Source organism: Salvelinus alpinus, chromosome 20 (genome assembly GCF_045679555.1).
Source record: "Salvelinus alpinus chromosome 20, SLU_Salpinus.1, whole genome shotgun sequence".
NCBI lineage: Eukaryota > Metazoa > Chordata > Actinopteri > Salmoniformes > Salmonidae > Salvelinus > Salvelinus alpinus.
In genome coordinates this window covers 12,129,055-12,141,256 of record NC_092105.1, presented here as the reverse complement: position 1 = coordinate 12,141,256, position 12,202 = coordinate 12,129,055, and the positions used below count along the sequence as shown (strand labels likewise).

The 12,202-nt window shown below is 40.7% G+C and overlaps 1 protein-coding gene and 1 pseudogene across 1 annotated transcript in view; one reads left to right on the top strand and one right to left on the bottom strand.

Annotated features, from left to right (window-relative positions):
* LOC139546308 (collagen alpha-2(V) chain-like) overlaps positions 1 to 12,202 on the bottom strand; it is a 63,414-nt gene that overhangs the window by 15,842 nt on the left and 35,370 nt on the right. The window contains exons 6-30 of the mRNA XM_071354526.1: positions 11,462 to 11,554; positions 8,812 to 8,889; positions 8,581 to 8,625; positions 8,425 to 8,478; positions 8,072 to 8,125; positions 7,660 to 7,713; positions 7,516 to 7,569; positions 7,323 to 7,376; positions 6,493 to 6,537; positions 5,190 to 5,243; positions 4,852 to 4,896; positions 3,831 to 3,884; positions 3,525 to 3,623; positions 2,905 to 2,949; positions 2,648 to 2,746; positions 2,262 to 2,315; positions 1,966 to 2,073; positions 1,660 to 1,713; positions 1,447 to 1,545; positions 1,230 to 1,283; positions 856 to 954; positions 698 to 751; positions 539 to 592; positions 331 to 384; positions 119 to 172 (exon numbers count right to left, since the gene is read on the bottom strand). Coding sequence (XP_071210627.1) covers positions 119 to 172; positions 331 to 384; positions 539 to 592; positions 698 to 751; positions 856 to 954; positions 1,230 to 1,283; positions 1,447 to 1,545; positions 1,660 to 1,713; positions 1,966 to 2,073; positions 2,262 to 2,315; positions 2,648 to 2,746; positions 2,905 to 2,949; positions 3,525 to 3,623; positions 3,831 to 3,884; positions 4,852 to 4,896; positions 5,190 to 5,243; positions 6,493 to 6,537; positions 7,323 to 7,376; positions 7,516 to 7,569; positions 7,660 to 7,713; positions 8,072 to 8,125; positions 8,425 to 8,478; positions 8,581 to 8,625; positions 8,812 to 8,889; positions 11,462 to 11,554 — 1,611 coding nt within the window. The remainder of the gene's footprint in view (positions 1 to 118; positions 173 to 330; positions 385 to 538; positions 593 to 697; positions 752 to 855; positions 955 to 1,229; positions 1,284 to 1,446; positions 1,546 to 1,659; positions 1,714 to 1,965; positions 2,074 to 2,261; positions 2,316 to 2,647; positions 2,747 to 2,904; positions 2,950 to 3,524; positions 3,624 to 3,830; positions 3,885 to 4,851; positions 4,897 to 5,189; positions 5,244 to 6,492; positions 6,538 to 7,322; positions 7,377 to 7,515; positions 7,570 to 7,659; positions 7,714 to 8,071; positions 8,126 to 8,424; positions 8,479 to 8,580; positions 8,626 to 8,811; positions 8,890 to 11,461; positions 11,555 to 12,202) is intronic.
* Positions 9,277 to 10,107, top strand: LOC139547244 (E3 ubiquitin-protein ligase TRIM39-like; annotated as a pseudogene).

The following is a 12,202-nucleotide window of genomic DNA, read 5'->3' as shown; positions in this document are numbered from 1 at the left end:
CTCTGGGGTCAACTATGCATAAAATGTATACATGCTTGACTGTAAATCGCTTTGGATAAAAAAAAGTCTGGTAAATGCAATGTACTGTATAAGATATTATATTATTCATCAAACTCACCAGATCACCTGGTTTTCCTGACTCTCCAGGGGGGCCTGGTGGTCCAGGTAATCCCTGAAACACAACAGCATATACACTTCAGATGACAACAACAGTGCACAGTTGGTTCAATCCCATATAAGTGACAAGATTTGTTGACACTTTCAGTAATCAGCCGATGCTAGCTAGTTCACCGTTCTTAATGCCATTGGTAAAAATGTATGATAACCCACCTGGAAGCCGTTCACACCGGGAGGTCCCTGTTCTCCTCTGTCACCAGCAACACCCTTCAGACAAACAGTTTACAGAACATTTTCACTCAATCGTTCATCAAGATAAGTGTATTGTGATACAGCATACTTTGAAATGAGATTGGTAATGTCTATACCACAATGCTACTAGATAGGAGTCATGATAATCAGAGACAAACAGGTGACTTACCGAAGGTCCAGCGGGACCTGCAGGGCCAACCTCCCCATCTTTCCCAGGAGGACCCTAGAAAGGAAGTCATCATTAGTGATCGTCCTCATAAACACAATTGTTTCTGTAGACACGTACGAAGACAGAAGTAATTTAGTGCTCATTGACAAAGACACTCACTCTTTGTCCTGCCACTCCCGGAGATCCTTGTTCACCTGTCTTCCCTGGATCTCCCTTTGGGTTGAAAAGACAAGGGGTCATTCAAGAGGTCATGAGGAGATAGGACAAGCTTGATAGCAAGACATGCTGAGAAGATTAGAACTTTCAAAGTTCCTTACGTTAAAGCCCTTTGGTCCAGGTGTTCCCATGGTTCCTGCAGGACCTCTGGTTCCAATAGATCCTGCTGGTCCTGGGCGGCCATCTTCTCCTGCTGGGCCCTTCAGAAAGAGGACACAAGCACAATTCTTACCTCTGGCTGTTCATTCAGTGTTATGACATCTGACGCCAATGGTCAAAAAGAGGTGTTGTCCACTCACTGATGGCCTGACAAATAGACCCTGTCGCTCTAAAGTTTGTTGGTATATCAGTGAAATAATTGATTTAAGAACACTTGTTGGAGCTGTGACAATCACTTTCTCTGCAGTAAAAAAAGAAAGTTGAATGTGTTGGATGTGTGTAAAGACTCTTTTTTCCCAACTATGGTCAACCTTACCAGTGGTCCTGGCTTGCCCTCGGCTCCCTGGACTCCTGGGGTACCTGTCAGACCCTATTAAACAACAGACAAGGTCATGAGCTTCAGAAACAAAGATCCACAGTTTGTGGTAGACCAAGACAGATTCCCATCAGCATCGTTTGGGTTTTTGAGATATAAATATGGGATATAAGTTAACGAGGGAATCATGGAAAGCTAGATGATGTCTTCACATTACCCTTGCGCCTGGCAGGCCTGGTTCGCCAGTGCGCCCTGGATCGCCTCCTGAACCTTTAGGCCCAGATATGCCAGATGTTCCACGATCTCCTTGAGCACCCTTCAGGAGAAACAGTATAGTGAATTAGGTTTGGGCTGGGGGCTCCAGTCCTTAGAATCCGGTCTAATGAGCACATGTTTTAGCTGTAATAGATCTCTGATCATCTGTCTGTACCTTAGGTCCAGGTAATCCATCAGCACCGGGAAAACCTCGGTTACCAGGAGACCCCTGTAATACACATGCCCATCAATATATGAAAAGAAGACACATAGCATAGGATATACAGGTACCAAGATTACAATCTATGAAACAATATACATTTTTCTGCACAGGGTTGAGGACATATTCATGGAGAATGAACTGAGGTAAATGAGAATGAAGGGCTGAAATTCATCCTGAGAAGTCTGAATTTACAGTCACTGACCTAAATCCTTATAATCTAGAGGTGTTCAGTATTAGAGAGGCAAACGGTAGACTCACCCTCTCACCAACAGGACCCAGTGGTCCTAATGAACCAGAGTCACCGCGATTTCCTCTTTTTCCCTCCTCACCCTGGGGACCAATCACTCCTTGGGAACCAGGGGGACCCTAGGAATCGAAACAAACTTTATTTAAAATGTGTTTAACCATCTCAATAAACTTGACATTCAACCATCTCTCAGTGTCTCTCTTTCATCCAATGTGAAATAATGTACATTTAGACAACCAAGTACTGTAATATATTACAATCACTGTATATAAAATCATCTGTGAAAGGTCACATTATTTGGGCTTACAGGTTCTCCTTTGGGTCCGCCCTCTCCTTTGTACCCAGGAACACCAACATCTCCCTGAAACAAAGACGTGAGAAGCATAAGTACATCACAAGTCACATTTTATTATAGATAATGCATCATAAAAATGAAAAACAAAATCCCCATCCCCTTGTCAAACAGTCAAAACAACTATTTTGCAGTAAAAGTACATTGCCTAGAAGGCGCTCTGGGCCATTTCCTCTGTGCTTTGGTAAAGGCCAAAGTAACACAGAGCGATGTTTATGTCTAGAGCATGCATGTCATAACATTGATAGTGTATTTATACATGTATAAGGAACATGAATGTCTGGACTTCGCAAGAGTAGAAAAAAATCACTTTTATCCAAAGTAAAAAGACGCCACATTACCAGTTGACCTTTGATCCCAGGCTGTCCAGTGCTTCCCTGAGGTCCAGGTGGACCGTGGGGTCCGAGGTGACCCCCGGGACCCTGCACACCCATGGTACCCTACAAAACAACAGGAGCATCTCTCAATACACACCAATCTTGATCATTTACATCTTTAAATACTCTAGGTATACTATGTGAAACTACAATTACAGTTGTTTAACGACAAATTATTTTCTTGGTAATTAGGAGTACTAGATTAATGATAATATACATACCACTGGACCCTTAGTACCTGGGCCACCGTCAGTTCCTGAAGGACCCTAGAAATAGCAAATTTGTCATATTAATACAATTTTAAGTGCATTACCAAAATGCATTGTGCATATGAGGATGTTAAAGGCCCAGTGCAGTCAAAAACGTGATTTCCCTGTGTGTATATATATATATATATATATATATATATATTACCACACTATGAGGTTGGAATTATACTGTGAATGTGTGAAAATTATGATAATGCCCTTTTAGCATAACAGCTGTTTGAAAAGACCTCTGCAAATTCCAGCCTGTTTTGATGGGATGGACTTTTGGTCTGCCTGGTGACATCACCAGGCGGCAAATTAGGAAATAGACCAATAAGAAAGAGAGTTCCAAACCTCTCTGCCAATAACAGCTAGTTTTCAGTTTTCCCCTCCCTACTCAGACCACTCCGAGACAGTCCTAGCAAAATTGAGAAAGTACTCATTGCTAAGAAGCTATTTTTGTTTATTTTTGACAATATTAAGTGAAAACAATTAGAGTATGGTATTTAATTAAAATTATTTTTTTATTGAGATCAAGATGGCTGCATTGGACCTTCAATAAATAGAGTAGGTGTTAGAAATAAGAGCCGTACTTGTAGGCCAATTGCCCCTGCCCTGCCTTGGTGTCCTGTCTCACCCCTCTGGCCCTGTTGCCCCTCGGGGCCCCGCACTCCTGTGGCACCTGGTTGGCCCTGGAGAAGAGAAACAGAAATCCTCAATGAGTCCATTTTATCTACATAGCCCTGCATAAACTTATTAGCTAGCAATATCTGTTGTTAGGTTATATATATAACATGATGTATACAACATCACATATACAACCTCTGAAGTCTCAGTTCGTATCGTATAGATTTGAACATGGATTACATACTTCATGTTCTACTCGACAGTCTACTTGCCTTCATTCCTGGAATTCCTGGATATCCTGGGGGACCATTGATACCTAATGGACCCTGCAAGCATAAAACCAGACAAGTTCATTCATGAATTGCTGAAAAGCTTTAATATGCTAGTAGCAACTCCAGTGTGTTGAGTAATATGCTAGTAGCAACTCCAGTGTGTTGAGTAATATGCTAGTAGCAACTCCAGTGTGTTGAGTAATATGATAGTAGCAACTCCAGTGTGTTGAGTAATATGCTAGTAGCAACTCCAGTGTGTTGAGTAATATGATAGTAGCAACTCCAGTGTGTTGAGTAATATGATAGTAGCAACTCCATTGTGTTGAGTAATATGCTAGTAGCAACTCCAGTGTGTTGAGTAATATGATAGTAGCAACTCCAGTGTGTTGAGTAATATGCTAGTAGCAACTCCAGTGTGTTGAGTAATATGATAGTAGCAACTCCAGTGTGTTGAGTAATATGATAGTAGCAACTCCAGTGTGTTGAGTAATATGCTAGTAGCAACTCCAGTGTGTTGAGTAATATGATAGTAGCAACTCCAGTGTGTTGAGTAATATGATAGTAGCAACTCCAGTGTGTTGAGTAATATGCTAGTAGCAACTCCAGTGTGTTGAGTAATATGCTAGTAGCAACTCCAGTGTGTTGAGTAATATGCTAGTAGCAACTCCAGTGTGTTGAGTAATATGATAGTAGCAACTCCATTGTGTTGAGTAATATGCTAGTAGCAACTCCAGTGTGTTGAGTAATATGCTAGTAGCAACTCCAGTGTGTTGAGTAATATGATAGTAGCAACTCCAGTGTGTTGAGTAATATGATAGTAGCAACTCCATTGCGTTGAGTAATATGAAAGTAGCAACTCCAGTGTGTTGAGTAATATGATAGTAGCAACTCCATTGTGTTGAGTAATATGATAGTAGCAACTCCATTGTGTTGAGTAATATGATAGTAGCAACTCCAGTGTGTTGAGTTATTGTCTGAATTTCCTAAACAGTTGATAATGAGTTACGTCTACTTGTCTTACCATCGGACCTGGTTTGCCAATGTTGCCAGGAGGACCTTTCATACCCTACAGTAAAAAACAAACAATTCATTAGATTCAAAAAGAAATACAATCGTCAATTCTTGTAAAGACATACTTCGGAAATGTGTATTGTGTACATTAGTCAAAGACTGTACATGACCACAAAAATATATTTGAAATAATAATTGAGCACTCTAGGTGAATATAACAATAGCTTGTTATCTGGAGGCATTAATTGTATACCGTTGTACTGTATATAGAAAGCAGCAATACATCTGAGAATGCTATTATTGGCTGTGTGGAATAATGCACTTTATTAAAAGTGTTGCCATTCTTACCGGTATTCCATTAGCTCCTAAGCGTCCTCTCTCCCCAGGCATGCCTTTAGGGCCCTAAAAAGCCACACGTCATGATTGCTTTTACAGTGGCAGAACAATAAACATATAAATGTACGAAAAAAGTGACCATTAGAGTAAAAGTTTTAATTGGCCGATGCACTATGACAAGGCTTTTCTACAGTCCTGCAAATAGGTCCAACTGCTGCTCCTGAGCAACCATGAAGCAACACCATTAGGCTTCATGTCTTATTAAATAGGCTTCTACTAACAGGAAAAAATCATTTGAAACATTTGCTGTATTCTTTTTATTTTGATAATTTATTAATTAAACTATGCCTGTTAGTTACGCATATTGCATTGTTAATTTTAGACAGCTGAAAGATATGAAAGCCAAAGGTAATCCAGCAGTACAGCTTCTCTTCATGGACTGTATCCACATACTGGCTTCCTCTGCTTGTCTCTTTTCATTCTACTGCATTAGACTGTGAAGGATCTGGACTGGTCAAAGCCAACACCGGGTTAGACTGTGAAGGATCTGGACTGGTCAAAGCCAACACCGGGTTAGACTGTGAAGGATCTGGACTGGTCAAAGCCAACACCGGGTTAGACTGTGAAGGATCTGGACTGGTCAAAGCCAACACCAGGTTAGACTATGAAGGATCTGGACTGGTCAAAGCCAACACCAGGTTAGACTGTGAAGGATCTGGACTGGTCAAAGCCAACACCAGGTTAGACTGTGAAGGATCTGGACTGGTCAAAGCCAACACCAGGTTAGACTGTGAAGGATCTGGACTGGTCAAAGCCAACACCAGGTTAGACTGTGAAGGATCTGGACTGGTCAAAGCCAACACCAGGTTAGACTGTGAAGGATCTGGACTGGTCAAAGCCAACACCAGGTTAGACTATGAAGGATCTGGACTGGTCAAAGCCAACATCAGGTATGCATCCACCATTTTGCTTTCACCTATCTTATCTTTTTTGATTGGTGCAGAAGTTGAGAAGTCTTCTAAAGATCAAATATCAAATTGGTATCAACATAACAGTAGCTTTATTCATGTCAGTGGTCTTTGCTATGAATTGGTATCAACATAACAGTCACTCTGTTTATCTCAGTGGTCTTTGCTATGAATTGGTATCAACATAACAGTCACTCTGTTTATCTCAGTGGTCTTTGCTATGAATTGGTATCAACATAACAGTCACGCTGTTTATCTCAGTGGTCTTTGCTATGAATTGCATTTTGTCAGAGACAGCACAAGTTGTTAGTACACAACACTGTGTATTTAAAATATGTTCCACTTACCATAGGGCCAGGTGTGCCAATTGGACCAGTGGGACCTAATGCTCCCTAAGAGATCGATGACAGAAACATTGCATTCATTAATACATGCTTTGCAACACTCTACAGCACGTGCCCAAACTCATTCCACGGAGGGCTGAGATTCTACAGTTTTTCACTCCACCCTTGTACTTGATTGATGAATTAAGACACAGACACACGCCTACACGTACACATGATAACACACACACACTCCACACACACGTATGGATTTTGAGTTGTAGATATGTGGTAGTAGAGTAGCGACCTGAGGGAACACACTTTATGTGTTGTGAAGGTCTTCGTTTAAAGAAGAGAACAATAAACCTGCCGACACTCAGCCCTTCTGTGGAATGAGTTTGACACCCTGATCTACAAAATGCATAGTTATATGTATTATATATTATATATTATCTGTATCAAACTGATGTATCATGACTAGAAATAACTATGGTGTCTACATGAATCATGAAAGCAGTTAGTTATAACATAATATCTATATGAATATTACTGTCAGTTATAAAACCAGTTAGTTATAACATAATATCTATATGAATATTACTGTCAGTTATAAAACCAGTTAGTTATAACATAATATCTATATGAATATCACTGTCAGTTATAAAACCAGTTAGTTATAACATAGTATCTATATGAATATCACTGTCAGTTATAAAACCAGTTAGTTATAACATAATATCTATATGAATATCACTGTCAGTTATAAAACCAGTTAGTTATAACATAATATCTACATGAATATCACTGTCAGTTATAAAACCAGTTAGTTATAACATAATATGTAGATTGTCTACCTTGGATCCTACAGTTCCAGTTTCTCCTCTTAGACCCATTGGACCTGTGTGACCCTGAAAGATGGAATGTGTATTTCTCCATTAATAATAACAATAATAGTAATAATATTAATAATACATTTCATTTGTATAGTGCTTTTAATTACAGCGTTAGCTCAAAGCTCTAAATAGGCAAAAATGGGGTTATACTTACTCTATGGCCTTTCAATCCCGGAGGCCCAGGTGTCCCTGGAAATCCTCGAGCTCCCTGAAATACATTACATGGTATTTGAGTACAGCATTGCAGTTATTTTAGTAATAACTTCAAGCGTAACACTTCTATTGATATATAACTTACCGCTGATCCAGGGAATCCCATCTCTCCTGAATTTCCAGCTTTCCCTGCTTCTCCCTAGGATGATATCACAAGAGATGAGTAGCATTTACTAAGTATAACGGGTGATGTTTCTTACACATCATGAAGTAAGTTTAGCATGTCTTCAATCTAGTATGTTCATGTCTTTTGAGATTGTTTCTGTTGGGAAGGTTATTGTGACACAGAGCATCTGGAATGCAGTCCATCTTGGAATGCAGTCCATGGAATGCAGTCCATCTTTGAATGCAGTCCATGGAATGCAGTCCATCTTTGAATGCAGTCCATGGAATGCAGTCCATCTTTGAATGCAGTCCATGGAATGCAGTCCATCTTTGAATGCAGTCCGTGGAATAGCGTCAGTACTTCTGGTGAACAGAGATGAGAGTTTACTCACGTCTTCACCCGGCTTTCCTGGTGGCCCTTCAGGTCCCCTTTGTCCAGATTGACCCTACAACAGAAGATTATGATAAGACATTATAATGCATTATAACGGCATCATAATATATTATATCTGTCAGCTTTATGTCAAGTGTTACCAGGATATTAAATGGTCAACATAAACAGTTGCACATATTCTGTAGTCTGTCACTTTTGTGTTGTTTGTTTTCAAGAAGATGGATGTGACTACTGTGGTGCCAACATGACTCAAGGTGCTATTCTTTATAGACACTTTGTTGAGAATGGTCGCAATAAACAGGGAACACCGGACCAGAAACATGACATATGATAAGGAGAATGTTGTCATACCATGTGACCTGGATCACCAACTTCCCCATGGGGTCCTTGCGGTCCAGAATGGCCCTGAGAGAGAGAGAGAGCGATAGAGAGAACAAAGAGAGTGAACGGCTTGCTCCAAATATAATTGTTTGAAATTCTTTTTTTCATTCGTTGTTTTTAACTTACAGGGTTTCCATTTGGCCCAGGAGGTCCTCTTGCTCCTGCCTCTCCCTAAAACACAGGTTGCATAATTGTACACAGAATCATATATAGTATGATCCCACTTACACCCATAGTTCAACAAATTCAAGACATACACCAACATCACCACAAAAGCTAAATTATCCAAGCCATAGTAAATAAAGATGGCACAAGAAACTTGTGTGACCCAAGATGGTTCCACTGCACCCTTCTTACCCTAGTTCCTGGCATCATGGCCATTTGGCCGGCTGATTTCTCATCCCCAAATCCTCCAGCCATCTGAGCTCCCAGTCCCTGGGGAAACAGAACAGTGATTTACAGTATTGGATATTCAACCTGAAACTCAGAGGCCACTTAACAGAATACGCCAGGTAACGGCCAGGTGAATTTTTCTTGTTTCCATACTGAGTTTCTCAATAGACCAGGTAATGGCCAGATAATCAGTCTGATAATGTGCTTTGGTTAGGGACGTTCATAATAAAGATCCTCCCTGTTAAATTTTATATAGCCTCATACTTTTACAGTTTAGCCCTTTAGCTGTCACCATTTACTCTGATCCATAGAGACCTGTGGTCAGTGTAGAAGCTGCTCTTGGACTTGCCAATGAAGCTGATTCTTCTACCTCTAGCTGTTTGCTGAGGCCATTACAGAGAGTAGGAAACTGACTGTCTGAGTGACAAAATGGCTTCTGAATCATTTCTTATAGAATATGATTTCTCCTGTCCTGTGTGTTATGATATCTTCAGGGATCCTGCGGTTCTGTGTTGCAGCCACAGTGACTGAAAAACCTGCCTTGAGGAGTACTGGAAACGTATGGAAGACCAGGAGTGTCCAGTCTGCAGGAGGATCTCCTCAATGCCTTTCCCAGCAGTAAGCCTTACCCTGAAGAGGCTGTGTGACGGCTTCCTACAGAAGAGGAGCTCCAGAGATGCAGCTGGGTTCGAGAGGCTCTGCACTCGACACAAAGAGAAACTCAAGCTCTTCTGTACGGAGGATCAACAGCCTGTGTGTTTAGTGTGTCGTGATTCAAGAACACACACAGGCCACAAGTTCTGTCCCATAGATGAAATTGTCCAGGATCACAAAGAAAGAATAACGGTTGAACTGGAGCCCTTGAAGGAGAAGCTGTGTCTTTTTACTGAAGCCAAACTAACCTGTCATCAAACAGCAAAGTACATTAAGACACAGGCCGATTTTACACAAATGCAGATCAGGATAGAGTTTGATGATCTTCGGAAAATTCTGCTAGATGAAGAGGAGGCCAGGATACGTACTCTAAGGGAGGAAGAGAAGGAGAAGATTTGGATGGAAAATGAGAAGACTGAAGAGATTACGAAAGTTATCTCGAGTCTTTCAGATCAGATCAGAGCCGTAGAGGAGTGTCTTAAGGGTGACTATATCCCCTTCCAGGAGAGATACAAGGACATTCTATACAAGGCCAGATCCCAGTCCACAGTAGCGGATCCACAGCTGCACTCAGGAGCACTAACAAATGTGGGCAAACACCTGTAGACCTCCACAAGTCTGGTTCATCCTTGGGAGCAATTTCCAAATGCCTGAAGGTACCACGTTCATCTGTACAAACAATAGTACGCAAGTATAAACAGCATTGGACCATGCAGCCGTCATACCGCTCAGGAAGGAGACACGTTCTGTCTTTAGAGATGAGCGTACTTTGGTGCGACAAGTGCAAATCAATCCCAGAACAACAGCAAAGAACCTTGTGAAGATGCTGGAGGAAACGGGTACAAAAGTATCTATATCCACAGTAAAACGAGTCCTATATCGACATACCCTGAAAGGCTGCTCAGCAAGGAAGAAGCCACTGCTCCAAAACTGCCATAAAAAAGCCAGACTACGGTTTGCAACTGCACATGGGGACAAAGATTGTACTTTTTGAGAAATGTCCTCTGGTCTGATGAAACAAAAATAGAACTGTTTGGCCATAATGACCATCGTTATGTTTGGAGGAAAATGGAGGAGGATTGCAAGCCGAAGAACACCATCCCAACCGTGAAGCACGGGGGTGGCAGCATCATGTTGTGGCGGTGCTTTTCTGCAGGAGGGACTGGTGCACTTCACAAAATAGATGGCTTCATGGGGAAGGAAAATATGTGGATATATTGAGGCAACATCTCAAGACATCAGTCAGGAAGTTAAAGCTTGGTCGCAAATGGGTCTTCCAAATGGACAATGACCACAAGCATACTTCCAAAGTTGTGGCAAAATAGCTTAAGGACAATGAAGTCAAGGTATTAGAGTGGCCATCACAAAGCCCTGACCTCAATCCTATAGAAAATTTGTGGGCAGAACTGAATAAGTGTGTGCGAGCAAGGAGGCCTACAAACCTGACCCACTGGGAATGTGATGAAAGAAATAAAAGCTGAAATTAATCATTCTCTCTACTATTATTCTGACATTTCACATTCTTAAAATAAAGTGGTGATCCTAACTGACCTAAGAATTTTACTAGGATTAAATGTCAGGAATTGTGAAAAACTGAGTTTAAATGTATTTGGCTAAGGTGTATGTAAACCTCCGACTTCAACTAGATTTTTTGGGGGGTAAAATTTAACCCCACTGCTAGCACGATGTTAATATAACTATTGATTGTAAAACAAAAACATGACTAACATGTTTGGTAGTGAATTTATCCATTGCCAATCCAGCAATCCATCTAGCGAGAATACACTACATGAGGGTAACGCTTAACAATAATGTTGCCTTTATAAAGGGTTTATACTTATTGAAATAATGTTGCCTTTATAAAGGGTTTATACTTATTGACAGTCAATTAAACATTTATAGACATGTTATACACTTGAGATGGTACATGCTTATGAGGGGTGGGTATTGTGGTACATACTCCTGGTGGACCCTGGTTTCCTGCAGGCCCTGGTTCTCCTGGGTTTCCAGGCACACCAGGCTCTCCGTCATATCCTGCAGATCCACGCAGCCCCTTTAGATAGACAATGTCATGTTAATATAAGCAGGATGAAGCAACTCATAACAAGTAAATACTGTGTCATTCGTTAAGTGCCAAATCGTAAACTTGTTACTGTGTAAACCTCGTTTCTTTTCTTCTCTCAACTCATGTATTGATATCAGTGACCCCTGGGTTATGGATCTCCATTTATGTTTAGTAGCATAATGTGTAGACAGTCATATTGTCTTGTGTTCTAAAGCAGGTTTTCTAGTTGATACACAATAACAGTGGAGGATGAAAGTAGCCACAATGAGAAACCAAAAAAATAAATCATTACAGCTTATGCTTGACAATGCTAACATGAGAGGTACACCGAGGACATATTATGCCATAAATCATAGAGAGTAATGATGTTCTGCTAAATGTATGTCCTCAATTGGATCAGCATTCCAATGAGACGGGCATTTTCATTCATCATGTAGGTTTTTGTTGTGAACTGAATTTAAATGAAATACATACGTTTGCGGAATGGGTCTTTTGGGAGTGCATTCTAATGATAATGTAATGTCATTGAAACTGAAAATAAATGGTGTGTTGATTGTTTTTTTTGTTTTATCCCAGTGTTTTTCACCAAAGAGAAAAAATCTCCACAGTGCACAGTATATCATTGTTTGTATACAG